We start from the raw sequence: 15,235 nt of genomic DNA, 5'->3' as shown, positions 1-15,235 counted from the left end.
GCTGAACGATCCTGCCATCGTGTCCTCATGTTCTAAGGATTATGGGTCCCAAAACTGGCAATCTCAGTTCTATCCTTTGCTATGGAGGGGGAAGACTCAAATATACTGGACACAATAGAGGGTGGCTTAGGTAGCCCCAGAAGTGAGTAATTGTGCCCATGTAAAACTATCGGCCCCTAAAAAGATTGTTAGAAAATAGTCCCCTAAAAGTAAGAGTGCTGGACAGGCTGGTAGAATTCTGGCCTGATGGAAACCACATCCATTTGCCTGCCAGGTGTTTCTGAAAATGTTGTCCATTATTGGCAAGAAAAATCTCTAAAATTTTGACATGTATAAATATAGCCGAAATTACAGAATAAAAATGTATACTAACCCCAAGAAACCATATATAATAATAATAATCTTTCTCTATATAGCGCCATCAAATTCCACAGCGCTTTATTTTCTGAAAGCAGACCTTTTAAGACAGTCACAAGCTGCAAAATAATAAACACATTAAAAATAAAGGCACCACTAAAACCTATATATTTTTTTTTTTTACAAAACAGACAATCTGGCGATTGCATTTGTCATGATTAACAGTTGACACCCCTGTACCACCCTCAGGCAACTTTGTAACAAACACAAATTATTTTTTTTAATGCATCAAAACCTCACACACATACATAAAACTCACATCAAAGCAGAGTTTACACACTAATAAGGATGTGAAAATTATAATAAGTCAAACTGAGCAGATTTATAAATACCACAATACTCCACATTGACAAGTATTTATACTCCCAAAAATGCTAAAACAAAAGCCATACAATGTTTGAATGTAATCCACAAATGTGTTTGAACATATAAAATGCACAAAGTAAACAGCTCTTATGCTGTAAAAATCATGTATGTTTCAAAAAACACAGCCTGTCATGTATACAGAAATAACTTTTGAATTAATACACACAACCACCTTCATTCAACTTTGCAGCAAACTGTGATAAAATGCAAATATTACATGAAATTTCAAAATATCCAGACTATTTCTAAAAAGAAAAAGTATAAATGTAAGGAGTTCATACATACCCCACATGTGTATATTCACCAAAATATGCATCAAACCGAACATTAAGTACACGGAGTGCGCAAAACTATTTTTTTCAGAAAATTGCACGGAGCGTCACACATATATTCGCGCAGATATATTATCATAAACTCCCAAATAAAAAACTGTGGGGCACACTTGCCAGTTTTCTGTCGGACTTTGCACCTTCTTTTTGGTGCAAACTACTTGCACAGGTATTTAGTAAGTGTCTACACCACATTTGTGTCGCACGTGACCGTTCACTCTGTTGGGGCAGTGCTGGGAGCACCAGGTTCATGAAGAACGAGCACCATAAATCCTGAATCTTGCACCCTCTGCACACTACAGAGGCAAACTGCACATAGTGCAGACTGCACTGTTTTTAGTAAATGTGCCCCAATATATCCATAAACCAAACAAATAAGCCTCCGCACAGAGGGACTCCAGTAGCGCTCCACAGAGCCCTTCTGGCTAATTAGCATAATGGTAAAAATTCATTTTAGAAGGAAGGAAAATACCTTAGATACCAGTTGGCTACAAGATAGCTATTTCAGCTGACTCCCTATACACCTGCAAGTAAGATCAGATAATGGTAAATGTCTGCAGTACGTTAAAGAGTGAAAGCTAGGATAGAAGAGTCTGGCGGCAGCTTAAATCTCCCTGAAAACAAAAGAAATCTAATCTTAGATGATATCTACAATATAGGAAAAAATTGGGAAGTCCCCTATATATGGAAGTCCTTATGCACACTTCCATTTATCATGGATGGGAGCTGTCCATGTTCACCACATTCAATGAGGAGTCTGTTTAGACTTCAAAGTATTTTTTTAAATTTTTTTTCACAAAATGTGAGTCCATTAAAAAAACCCGATAAGGCTATGCTCTATTTTGGTCTGTTTTGCAGACCAGTGACCATAAAAATCATGGGGCAGCATGGTGGCTTAGTGGTTAGCATTACAGCCTTGCAGCGCTGGAGACCTGGGTTCAAGTCAACATTGCAAAGAGTTTGTATGTTCTCTCCATGTTTGCGCAGGTTTCCTCTGGGTCCTCTGGTTTCCACCAACACTCCAAAACATACTGGTAGTTTAATTAGATTGTGAACCGCATTAGGGACAGGGACCAATTTGGGAAGTTCTATGTAGCGCTGCATAATCTGTGTGCACTATATAAAGAATTATCATTATCATGGAAAGCACATGGATGCATCAAATGTATGTTTCTCTGGGAAAAAGTATTATCCAGAGAAATATCTGGTGAACTAATTCATCCTCTATGACAGGCCAAGGAAGGAAGTCAGTACAGCTGTCTGACCACAATTAGATTGGAAGGAAGGTTAATCCTAATGGAATGTTCACATGATTGGCACCACTGCCTAAAAGGGCAGGATCTTTCTGCATCACTCCAGAAGCGCCACAGTGAGTGCACCACTGGGAGCATTGATCAAAAATTGGGATCACTGAAGGACAGTGGAGCAGGTGCTGGGGAACCACTAATGGCTAAATCAAACACATGTAAAATGGCAAAGACAATGGGGACATGAGTGATATTACTACAAGCTTTCACACTGCGATCCATTACTGACAGCTTACATGTAATTATACAAGTCACAAGGATTGCCCTTAGAATAACAGTATCGGTGCTATACCCAGAATGCATCATAACGACATCCCCGATACCTCATGTCGTGAAACTACACTAAAAACCACAGCAAAACCAAATGCATTGCTCAACAGATTAACCATACTGTGTGAATACACCCTATAGATTCACTCTCAATCACACCCAATATTCTATCAAGCCCCCACCACAAAATATGGTTGTGGTATAATATATGCAATTGTGAAGTTGAAATCAGCACTGACAATACTAGTACAACCAACTAGCAGTAACGAAGGAGCATCACAGGGGTCTAAAAAAAGACATTTCAGATTTTGGTTTCATGCAGATGGCAGGTTTTTACTATGAAAGGTATGATAGACAACCTTTAAGAAGTATTATCATAGACATATAGTATTATTTTTCTACATAGTTACAGTCAGCAGTGATGGAGAAGAGGTTGCACAGCACAATACAAACCTACTGACTACCATAAGAAAACCAGAGGAACTGCCTAGATATCTGTTGATGCTGTTACATAACACATCCCGCAGTAATTCCCAGAAACACAACATACATTCCATCCATGTGTACAGTGGCATGAGCATACAGGAAAGATATAGGATATATTTTCCCTCAATGAAAGATTTCTTTTCACAAGCCAATGTGTCCACCACTATTTTAAGACTGTTAACATGCCCATCTCTTTCTGTTATGATATTTTCTATGGAGCAGATGTTTTTGCGAGCTTCCATCTATCCCTTGTTCAACTTGGCATAGTTTTGGGTAAAAACCTATGAACATTCACCAGTGAAAGTTCTGAGATTTTTAAAAAGTGCACAGTTACAGGACAAGAATGCCTGGGCTGCTTCACTCCAGAATAATCATAATTTCTTGCTGTGATATTTTCAGTGCTTCTACGGCAAAAAACTGGAGTAGAAATATTGATCAATCTCCCCCTGTTTGTATGTTTCTTTGTTTCTGGTATCCACTCTTTCCTCTCCCTATACTATCCTTCAGCATCTCCTCTCTCCCTCTCTATATACTATTCTTCAGCATCTGCTGTCTCCACATACTAATCTCAGCATCTCCTGTGTCCCAATACTATTCTTCATTATCTCCTGCCTTCCTCTCTCTACGCTATTCTTCAGCATCTCCTCTCTCCCTCTCTCTATACTATTCTTCAGCATCTCCTCTCTCCCTCTCTCTATACTATTCTTCAGCATCTCCTCTCTCCCTCTCTCTATACCAGTGATGGGCAACCTTTTGAGTTTGGTGTGTCAAAAAAACCGAGCATAACTCGGGTGGTGTGTCACCTTGACCAAAAAACATATTTTTGTGATATTTATAGTTTAAATAACAAATATGTATACTATTTAACTTCTAGGGTACTTTAACCATGGATTGTCTGATTGATCCTACTATGTACTGCCATACAATCAGACAGGTGTGAAATTGCTTAGTAACCTGCAAACTTTCAGTCATGAAAGTTCACAGGTTATAGCGAGGGCCCTCTTGGCATGGAGAAGGTGTGCGGAGCAAAATAATCGCAATGTCTGGCAATTTGCAAGGCGTTGCGATTATTTCAGGGCTTGTACGTCACAAAACTGACAAACAAGCCTGATGACTGTCTTCTATCATACAGTGCACTGACCTTACTCACTGTATGATGGGAGTGGTTGTCCTCCCTCATCCCTGCTCTGGAGCTGGTCAGTGTAGAGGTGGCAGCTGCTGGGACATCACACAAGGCAGCAGCAATGTGACCTCTGACTGTGTTGCCATCCTACCCCCACCACAAATATCAGGAGCTGCAGAGGAGCCTCCTGGGTGTATGGCCGAGTCACCTCTCCTGCTGTGCCCTGTGCTGATACCTGTGCTGACTGGAGACACTAGGCACAGCTCACACATGGGGAGGGGCCGGTCCGTGGGAGGAGGAAGGGGGGAGTTCTGAAAGCTCAGTGCAATCTCTCAGCCTCCCGGCTACTGCACCTGATCATGTAGGATGAAACTTAACTCTCAGGCAGCCGCGTGTCAGTGAAAATGGCTACGTGTGTCAGCACTGACACGCGTGTCATAGGTTAGCCATCACTGCTCTATACTATTCTTCACCATCTCCTCTCTCTCTCTCTCTATACTATTCTTCAGCATCTACTGTGTCCCTTTACTATTCTTCAGCATCTCCTGTCTCTCTATACCATTCTTCAGCATCTCCAGTCTCCCTCTCCCTATACTATTCTTCATTATCTCCTGTCTCCCTATACCATTCTTCATTATCTCCTGTCTTCCTCCCTCTATACTTTTCTTTAGCATCTCCTGTCTCCCTAAACTGTTCTTCTGCATCTCTTGTCTCTCTATACTATTCTTCAGCATCTTCTCCCTTTCCTCTCTCTATACTATTCTTCAGCATCTCCTCTCTCCCTCTCCTTATACTATTCTTCAGCATCTCCAGTCTCCCTCTCTCCATACTATTCTTCAGCATCTCCAGTCTCTCTCTTCGTATACTATTCTTCAGCATCTCCAGTCTCTCTCTTCGTATACTATTCTTCAGCATCTTCAGTCTCCCTCTCCATATACTATTCTTCAGCATCTCCTCTCTCCCTCTCCTTATACTATTCTTCAGCATCTCCTCTCTCCCTCTCCTTATACTATTCTTCAGCATCTCCAGTCTCCCTCTCTCCATACTATTCTTCAGCATCTCCAGTCTCCCTCTCTCCATACTATTCTTCAGCATCTCCTCTCTCCATACTATTCTTCAGCATCTTCAGTCTCCCTCTCCGTATACTATTCTTCAGCATCTCCAGTCTCCCTCTCACTATACTATTCTTCAGCTTCTCCTGCCCCCCTCACTTTCCTCTCTCTATACTATTCTTCGGCATTTCCTGCCCCCCTCACTTGCCTCTCTCTATACTATTCTTCGGCATTTCCTGCCCCCCTCACTTGCCTCTCTCTATACTATTCTTCGGCATCTCCTGCCCCTCTCACTTTCCTCTCTCTATACTATTCTTCGGCATCTCCTGCCCCCCTCACTTTCCTCTCTCTATACTATTCTTCAGCATCTTCTCCCTTTCCTCTCCCTAAACTGTTCTTCAGCATCTCCTCTCTCCCTCTCCTTATACTATTCTTCAGCATCTCCAGTCTCCCTCTCTCCATACTATTCTTCAGCATCTCCAGTCTCTCTCTCCATATACTATTCTTCAGCATCTTCAGTCTCCCTCTCCGTATACTATTCTTCAGCATCTCCAGTCTCCCTCTCGCTATACTATTCTTCGGCATCTCCTGCCCCCGTCACTTTCCTCTCTCTATACTATTCTTCGGCATCTCCTGCCCCCCTCACTTTCCTCTCTCTATACTATTATTCGGCATCTCCTGTCTCCCTCTCTTCATACTATTATTCACCATCTCCTGTCCCCCTCACATTCCTCTCCCTATACTATTCTTCAGCATCTCCAGTCTCCCTCTCTCTATACTATTCTTCAGCATCTCCAGTCTCCCTCTCTCTATACTATTCTTCAGCATCTCCAGTCTCCCTCTCTCTATACTATTCTTCAGCATCTCCAGTCTCCCTCTCTCTATACTATTCTTCAGCATCTCCAGTCTCCCTCTCCGTATACTATTCTTCAGCATCTCCAGTCTCCCTCTCTCTATACTATTCTTCAGCATCTCCAGTCTCCCTCTCTCTATACTATTCTTCAGCATCTCCAGTCTCCCTCTCTTCCAGTCAGTTAATTAGTGTTTGTCATTTCCATCTCCTGACGTAGGAGCATCTCTTCCCTGGTGCTGGTTGCTATGGTAACCCAGGACCAGGGCCTAGCGAGGCCTGCGTGTGTTGCTGCACAGGCCGACGTGTAACGCAATGGTAACCATGACTTACCTGCCGCACAAAGCTGTTTGAGGTGGTGTCCGAGCTGGTGCTGCCATCTGAACGCTTGAATCGACTTTTCCTCTTATATTTAGCCTGCCAAGAACAATAAAAATAAATGCTGCAGCAGTAGAGCAATTTCTGTGATATCCAGACTTATCTCATAAATGATCTGAATTTCTCCAGTAATAAAGGTCCACAGCAGTCAGTAGTGATGTGGTCTAATACCTGCTAAGGCCATACAACCTAATAAGTCAAGGAAACTTAGTAGCCTGTCACTCACTGTCTGTACCTGTAGTTGTAGGAACTGGGTCTCCATCATTAAAAGGTCCGCAGTCACTATACATTGGCGCTATATATATATATGGATTTCATGATCTTAACACTACTGATTACCTTTAACATAGGTCCATATTACAAAAAATACCTTTAACCATCTCATTATTAGACTCTTTGTCGTACCAAGCACAGTGCACCCCACATACTGTCAATATTACATAACCAGTGATCCCCATATGACAATCCTACATCAGAAATCAGAAAACTTCTCCCACGTATATTCATTTGGTGCATGACCATAAATATTCTGCATTCTACAGTACAGCAACAATGTGTCAATTTTCCTATCACACCAAAAGCAGCAGAGTCAAATTTTTCTGCCTTAACCCTCGCAGTGCTATAGTAAAGCAATCACCCCCCTCTCACTTCCACCTCCCATCCCCCATGCATCCTATGTTTACCTGCTCAGTACCAGCTGTTTCCCTATATTCACATTTCATCCAATCTCTTCCTCTCCAGCAGTTTCCAATAAGCCAGATCTCTTTCCATATTAGCATTTTGTCTATATTTGTATACATTCTGTAACAAAAGGGTTTTTTTCTACTCTTCATACATTTTATCCCCCTGAGACATTTAGATTATGCATGCTCATTGTCCTCTTCTATGTATGTGTGTACATATATTATTATACAAGACACAAATGTGTAATGTGATTAGGTATTAGTGATGGCTTTAGGAATGGGTGTAGATGAGACTAGAGAATTTCTTACCTGCAGACTGTGCCCCTCTAACACATCCATCTGGATCTCCTGTGTTGAGCTGGACGGGGTCCTGGCCATCCTGCTCTGCTGGACCATTGGTGTGACCCCCTTCCACTCTCAGATTTCCCCCAGTTATCCTGCACTCATCCCTCCGGCAGTTCCAGGACTGTGTGTATGAGAGAGGCAGAGAGAAGAGAGGAGAACTGGGGAGGGGAGGAAAGGGAGAGATAGGGTGAATGATAGAACAAGGAGGAGGAGAGCACAGGCAGACACAGGGAGGGGACAGCACAGAATGGAGAAGACAGGCTGGGAAATGACAGGGATATAGGGAAGGCTGGGGAGGTGTAAGATATGAGGAAGAGGTATACACAGGGATAGAAGGATGGTGGGGAGAGTGGGATCCAGAGGCAGACAAGTGATACTGAAGAAGAGACACAGCAAAGATGATAAGACAGTAAGACAGACTGCTGAGAAAAAACATGGATGGAGGTAGAACAGAACAAACAGGACAGGAAGACACTGTGGAATTGCAGGAGAGACACCCATATCATTTTAAGAGACTGGTTAAGACACAGTATGTGAATATGACAATTGCATTACACATCCTTCTCGTCTCTAAAGTATATATAGACTGTTTATCACAGCAACAAACTGAGTATAGTAATAATAACATATCATAATCAGCATCACTGAGCTATTCAATCTGGATGACCAGGGACCCCCTACATCTACCTCTTCCTCCCTTCCTAATTGCCTTCCTCAAGCTAGCCTCCCAAAAGCATACCCCAGGCATATACTTCCATTTTTTACTTACTTTTTAAGCCTTCCTTCCCGTATCTTTCTTTTGTTGATATATTTCTCACCACGTTTTCCTCTTCAGGTTTCATTATACGTTCAGAATTGCCATTTATGTTATTGTTCCATCTTGGGCACAAGATGGGCACACACTGGGCACAAGCTTCAACCTTTTATCTGTACTACATGCTTAATAGCATAATATGATGGTCATAAAGATAATGGCCCACATTTATTTTCTGCACCTAAAGGGGCGTTCTAGTCGGACCATGTACCCCATTTATTACTGCAACTGGACAGAATTTATTTAAGGTGCACCAAAAAAAAGTTGGTGCACACTTCCCAAACAGTGCAAGGGCCGCCAGATTAATGAAGACTGTGTGCCACTTTTAATGAATCTGGAGCACTCTACACACTCCACAAGCAAACTGCACCTAGTACAGACTGCACTACTTTTGATAAATGTAGCCCAATATTTTCCAAAATGGTTTTAAACAAATGTTGTAGATCCAGAACTGTCGTAGAGCTGCAGTCAGTATTCTAGAAGATTTGAAGCTACAACACATAGGTCATGTTCAGAGCAATCCACCCACTACACATATGGCCCACATTCATTACCTACTAAACGAATGTTGTCTTCAGCATTTACAGAAAAACTGTAAACTGATATAAGAAATCTGATATGAAAATCTTGCAGTAATAAATACACCACATACATAAATAAATATATACCAGCAAGGAATATACTGCACATTACTATGCACTATTACTATCCCTCCCATCACCTTTATTACATACTGGTAGCCATTATTATATCTCCCACCCCCTTATTGCATACCAGTAGCTATTATAAATTCCCCCCACCCCCTAATTGTATACCAGTAGCCATTATTATGTCCCCCCACCCCCTTATTACATACCACTAGCCATTATTATCCCCCCCCCCCTTACTATATACCATGAGTGGAATGAAAAAAAAACCCCTGCACCGTCGGTGAGCGGTTGTCTCCAGTAATCGGCAGCGTAATTAAGCCATTGCGTTGGCAATGGAGGGAAGCCGCCCTAAGCGCTGCTTCTATAAAGAGTGACCGAGGAGGAATTGTTACTGTACTTCCCTTCCTGCTCTGTCTCGGCCTTCAGATGTTTCGGAGGATAGCACCGAAATAGCTGAAAGCTGCAATAGGGAACCAGCGGCTGCACAGATTTTAATCTGTGACAGCTGCACCCCCAACCCCATCAGCTATTGCCAGCTTACTACAGGAGGGCCCGGGCTGCAGCTGTCACAGGTCAATATACTGCCACACGCTAGGCAAATATGACAGCCGGGCTCGGGCCCTTCTCTTACAGGGACCCGGTCACAACCCCTGCGACCGCGATCATTACGCCCCTGGTTAAAGGTTATCTACCACCAGGATGAAGGATTGTAAACCAAGCACACTGACATGCAGGTGTGTGCCCCCTCTGGCAGGAGCCACACTTATTTTAGCTTCTTATGCCCCCTCAGACTCATTTGCATAATTTTCTAAGCTTTTTTTGTAAATCCAATGGCATAAGGAGCTCAAAGAAGCTTGCATCCTGTCAGAAGGGGTCCACACCTGTAAGTGTTTTTGGTTTACAATCCCTAATCCTGGTGGTAGATGTCCTATAATGTGATGTTGATCCAGGCAGTTATTCTGGTCTTTATTTTTATAGATTAATAGGTGAGATTTTACATAAGGAGGAAATTAGAGAAAAGTAATTTCATACCCTACTTGAGGGGTTTATTGGCAGTAAAATCAGGTGAGTCCTTTTAAATCAGTATTACAGACATGGCTAGCACATACCCTTAGATCTTTTGTAATACTGTGTTTTTGAAATTTTAGATTATAACTCAATTTACTTTACAAACATTAAAATATATGAATGTGCTCACGGGTTGACTGTGTTGGATCTTCCCTTTGGATTAGTGAACTTTCAATGTGGATGGTATGTGCAGACGCTGTGTTTTAGATGAGCATTACATGTGCTCTTTAACGGAGAAAAGTGCGATCTGATTTCATTATTTCTTTAAACTGCTCGGTACAACATTTCACAGTACTAGCAACTCTGCATTTTCCTGATGCGGAGCCATAAAATGTGTTAAATTAGTGTGAATCTTTTTTTTTATCTTTTAAAAAAGAATTGTATAATTAGTCATACTGAGTAGAGGCAGAATACGGCTACCATGGGTTACCGGCTCTATTAAGGTTCTAATTTTTTTTTAATGATGTTCTATTTACTACACAGATTTGGAAATACTACAAGGCTTATTGCCTACATAAGAAACCAGAACCAATAGATACAGCACTGAAACCATGTTTACTGTATAGATATGGCACATCACTGCATGGATACAGCACCAGAACAAAGAGCATTGCATTAATAAAACACCAGAACCTACTGCATCGCAATGTCACCAAAGCAAAGTATAAAACATAACTATTGCAGCTATCCTTGTAGACTACTAGCAGAGTTCTAGCCCTGTCCATGAGTCAGAGCAGCCTACACAAATTCATGGTCAGGACTATATGCAAATACATTTTCCCGGATGGGTAGCCCCCTTAACATCAAGCAAAAGTTTTAATAAATCTAATGACATGTTGTGGGACTAAAGCCAAAGCAGTACATCTATTCCAGAAGGAACACATTCCCAACTGGAGACAGTGGAGTGTCAATGTCTGTAAGTCTCCACTCACCTAAAAGGTGATTGGCAAAGGCTCCATATGGAGAGCTCTTACCCCCTAACCCAACTCCAAAGCCTCACATTCAGCCAAACCAGTTCTCTACACATTACCAACAAGATGCAAAGACACTGAAATAGCACTGTCTACAGTTGGGAATCTGTTCCTCCTGGAATAGATAAACTGGTTTTACTTTAACCCTGCACCATGTCATTAGACTTCTTGATAGCCAAGGTACCAAAAACATAGATTGTTTACATGATTTCATCCTGGAAAAAGTATTTGCATAATTCCCAGAATCCCCCAGCAGAGCATCAATGGCTGTAAAGTGGCCCTACTTGGCAAAGTCTCCTTAAGGAAAATTTTTAATTCCCAGCTCTGGTCAGGACTAGACATGGTTACCAAAGGAGAGCAACAGGTTAAAATAAGGAAATTCAGGAAGGCATTTACAGAATAAGCCAAAAGTCTGAACACAGGAGTCAGTCAACATTCAGACAGATGGAACAGATCTGTTCCATTAGGCATATCTCTGTATGTACAATATACACTCACCGGCCACTTTATTAGGTACACCTGTCCAACTGCTTGTTAACACTTAATTTCTAATCAGCCAATCACATGGCGGCAACTCAGTGCATTTAGGCATGTAGACATGGTCAAGACAATCTCCTGCAGTTCAAACCGAGCATCAGTATAGGGGAAGAAATGCGATTTGAGTGCCTTTGAACGTGGCATGGTTGTTGGTGCCAGAAGGGCTGGTCTGAGTATTTCAGAAACTGCTGATCTACTGAGATTTTCACATACAACCATCTCTAGGGTTTACAGAGAATGGTCCGAAAAAGAAAAAACATCCAGTGAGCGGCAGTTCTGTGGGCGGAGATGCCTTGTTGATGCCAGAGGTCAGAGGAGAATGGACAGACTGGTTCGAGCTGATAGAAAGGCAACAGTGACTCAAATCGCCACCCGTTACAACCAAGGTAGGCAGAAGAGCATCTCTGAATACACAGTACGTCGAACTTTGAGGCAGATGGGCTACAGCAGCAGAAGACCACACCGGGTGCCACTCCTTTCAGCTAAGATTGAATTTCTATTTTTTTTAAACATCTTTTTAAATTTTTTCCCCCTGTATAAGCAAAATGGCCACGAGCACAACATGTTACATGGGGCAGAGAACTCTGGGAAGAAGAAAGGAACATGGTGGTACTGTTCCTCACTGTATGGGGTAGTGTCCCTCACTGTATGGCTGTATTCTTCACTGTATGGAGATAGTGTTCCTCACTATATGGGGGTAGTGTTCCACACTGTATAGGGGTAGTGTTCCTCACTGTATGGCGGTAGTGTTACTAACTGTATGGGGGTAGTGTCCCTAACTGTATGGCAGTAGTGTCCCCCAATGTATGGCTGTATTCTTCACTGTATGGAGGTAGTTTTCCTCACTGTATGGCAGTAGTTTTACTCACTGTATGGCGGTAGTTTTGCTCACTGTATGGCGGTAGTGTTCCTAACTGTATGGGGGTAGTGTTCCCCACTGTATGGCGGTAGTTTTTCTCACTGTATGGGGGTAGTGTTCCTCACTGTATGGCGCTACTGTTCCTCACTGTATGGCGTTAGTTTTCCTCAATGTATGGCGGTAGTGTTCCTCACTGTATGGCGGTAGTGTTCCTCACTGTATGGCGGTAGTGTTCCTCACTGTGTGGAGGTAGTGTCCCTCACTGTGTGGCGGTAGTGTCCCTCACTGTATGGGGGTAGTATTCCTCACTGTATGGGGGTAGTGTTCCTCACTGTATGGGGGTAGTGTTCCTCACTGTATGGGGGTAGTGTTCCTCACTATATGGTGGTAGTGTCCCTCACTGTGTGGCGGTAGTGTCCCTCACTGTATGGGGGTAGTGTCCCTCACTGTATGGCGCTACTGTTCCTCACTGTATGGCGCTACTGTTCCTCACTGTATGGCGTTAGTTTTCCTCAATGTATGGCGGTAGTGTTCCTCACTGTATGGCGGTAGTGTTCCTCACTGTATGGCGGTAGTGTTCCTCACTGTGTGGCGGTAGTGTCCCTCACTGTATGGCGGTAGTGTCCCTCACTGTATGGCGTTAGTGTTCCTCACTGTATGGGGGTAGTGTTCCTCACTGTATGGGGGTAGTGTTCCTCACTATATGGTGGTAGTGTCCCTCACTGTGTGGCGGTAGTGTCCCTCACTGTATGGGGGTAGTGTTCCTCACTGTATGGCGTTAGTGTTCCTCACTGTATGGGGGTAGTGTTCCTCACTGTATGGGGGTAGTGTTCCTCACTGTATGGGGGTAGTGTCCCTCACTGTGTGGCGGTAGTGTCCCTCACTGTATGGCGTTAGTGTTCCTCACTGTATGGCGGTAGTGTCCCTCACTGTATGGCGTTAGTGTTCCTCACTGTATGGGGGTAGTGTTCCTCACTGTGTGGCGGTAGTGTCCCTCACTGTATGGCGGTAGTGTCCCTCACTGTATGGGGGTAGTGATCCTCACTGTATGGGGGTAGTGTTACTCACTGTATGGGGGTAGTGTTCCTCACTGTATGGGGGTAGTGTTCCTCACTGTATGGTAGTGTTCCTCACTGTGTGGCGGTAGTGTCCCTCACTGTATGGCGGTAGTGTTCCTCACTGTATGGGTGTAGTGTTCATTACAATATGGGGGTAGTGTTCCTCACTGTATGGCGAAGTGTTCCTCACTGTATGGCGGTAGTGTCCCTCACTGTATGGGGGTAGTGTTCCTCACTGTATGGTGGTAGTTTTCCTCACTGTATGGCGGTAGTGTTCCTAACTCTATGGGTGTAGTGTCCCTCACTGTATGGCTGTATTCTTCACTGTATGGAGGTAGTGTTCATCACTGTATGGCGGTAGCTTTCCTCACTGTATGGCCAGGGCCGGTTCTAGACAAAGTGGGGCCCTGGGCAAAACTAAAAGTGGGGCCCCAAAATAAAACTATTTTATGACCAGTCACAGTCAACAAGAGGCTCCTTTAGTATGGTAAAACAAACTGTAATATGGGAGAATTTTATAGGAGATAGATAAATGATAGGGAGATTTATGGGCAGCATGTTGGCTCCGTGATTAGCACTACAGCCTTGCAGCGCTAGTCAACATCTGCAAAGATTTTGTATGTTCTCTCTGTGTCTGCGTGGGTTTCCTCCGGGTCCTCCGGTTTCCTCCCACACTCCAAAAAATTACTGGTAGGTTGATTAGACTGTGAGGCCCATTGGGGAGAGGGACCGATATTTTCTGAAAGCAGACACTTGCCCCATTTTCAAAATTGCATCAAAGATTTTATAGACATAGGCGCCTTCATGCAATTTTGATTCAAATTGAAACATTTTATTAAAAATACTTAAAATTTGACTTTGATGGCAAAAAATTTGATCCAAACAAGGACATGTGTAGAGTTCACAAATGTGCCCTATTGATATGTTCACATGAATAAATCCACATAATATCACTAAAACTGTAATAACTAGATATCTGCTTTTCAGCTAGACATTTTTAGACAGTCACAACCTGCAAAATATATCAATAAAACAGAATAAAAAGTAAAGGCGCCATAAAACCTATAGAATTTTGAAAGCAGACAACCAGGCGATGCATTTGGCAATTAACATTCAAAATTTCCTCTAAAATATGTACAAATCCAGATACTTATATAAAGAAAATATACTTTCCTAAAACAGTAAGATGTGAGGAGAGCATACCTACCCCACACCAATATACAGTATTCACCAAAATATGCAGCAAAGGGAACTGCAGAAAATTCACACAGATGTATCATTGTCTGTTCCTTACACAATGGTAACCCAAATAAATAACTATATATCCATAAACCGAGCTAATGAGATAATAAAAGTCACTTTTAGATGTGCGCCATTGTCACAAAATAAAAGGGAATAAGAGAGAAAGGGCCACATTTATTACTTTTGTGCGCCTAAGTGTAGTAGTTGCGCCTAAATTCTGGCGCACTGTTTTCCAGAATTATCACAAGCTACAATCATCTGTGATAAGGTAATTTCCTGCCTCTTATTAATCACTTTACTTTAACACAGTTTAGGCGCAATGTTAGATTCAGGCACTTACATGTTATCCTGCTACAAGCTCCTCTCTGCTTCTCCCACATCCCAGAATGAAGATAACACTCACAGCAGCACCCAGGTGTGTGACACCCTG

The 15,235-nt window shown here is 42.7% G+C and overlaps 1 protein-coding gene across 4 annotated transcripts in view; it reads right to left on the bottom strand.

Moving 5' to 3' along the window:
* The window catches only part of CACNB1 (calcium voltage-gated channel auxiliary subunit beta 1), a 66,815-nt gene extending 58,829 nt beyond the window's left edge, over positions 1–7,986 (bottom strand). Inside the window, exons 1-2 of one of the 4 annotated variants that reach the window (XM_072111529.1) lie at positions 7,571–7,986; positions 6,534–6,617 (exon numbers count right to left, since the gene is read on the bottom strand). In XM_072111529.1, coding sequence (XP_071967630.1) covers positions 6,534–6,617; positions 7,571–7,657 — 171 coding nt within the window. In that variant the 5' untranslated portion in view covers positions 7,658–7,986. The remainder of the gene's footprint in view (positions 1–6,533; positions 6,618–7,570) is intronic. The other 3 variants (XM_072111526.1, XM_072111534.1, XM_072111532.1) reach the window with 3 other exon arrangements.
* Between the last annotated feature and the right edge of the window lie 7,249 nt (positions 7,987–15,235).

The sequence above is a fragment of the Engystomops pustulosus genome, chromosome 6, assembly GCF_040894005.1.
Source record: "Engystomops pustulosus chromosome 6, aEngPut4.maternal, whole genome shotgun sequence".
Taxonomy (NCBI): Eukaryota; Metazoa; Chordata; class Amphibia; order Anura; family Leptodactylidae; genus Engystomops; species Engystomops pustulosus.
The sequence above is the reverse complement of the archived record's forward strand: the minus strand, read 5'-3'. Positions and strand labels throughout refer to the sequence as shown.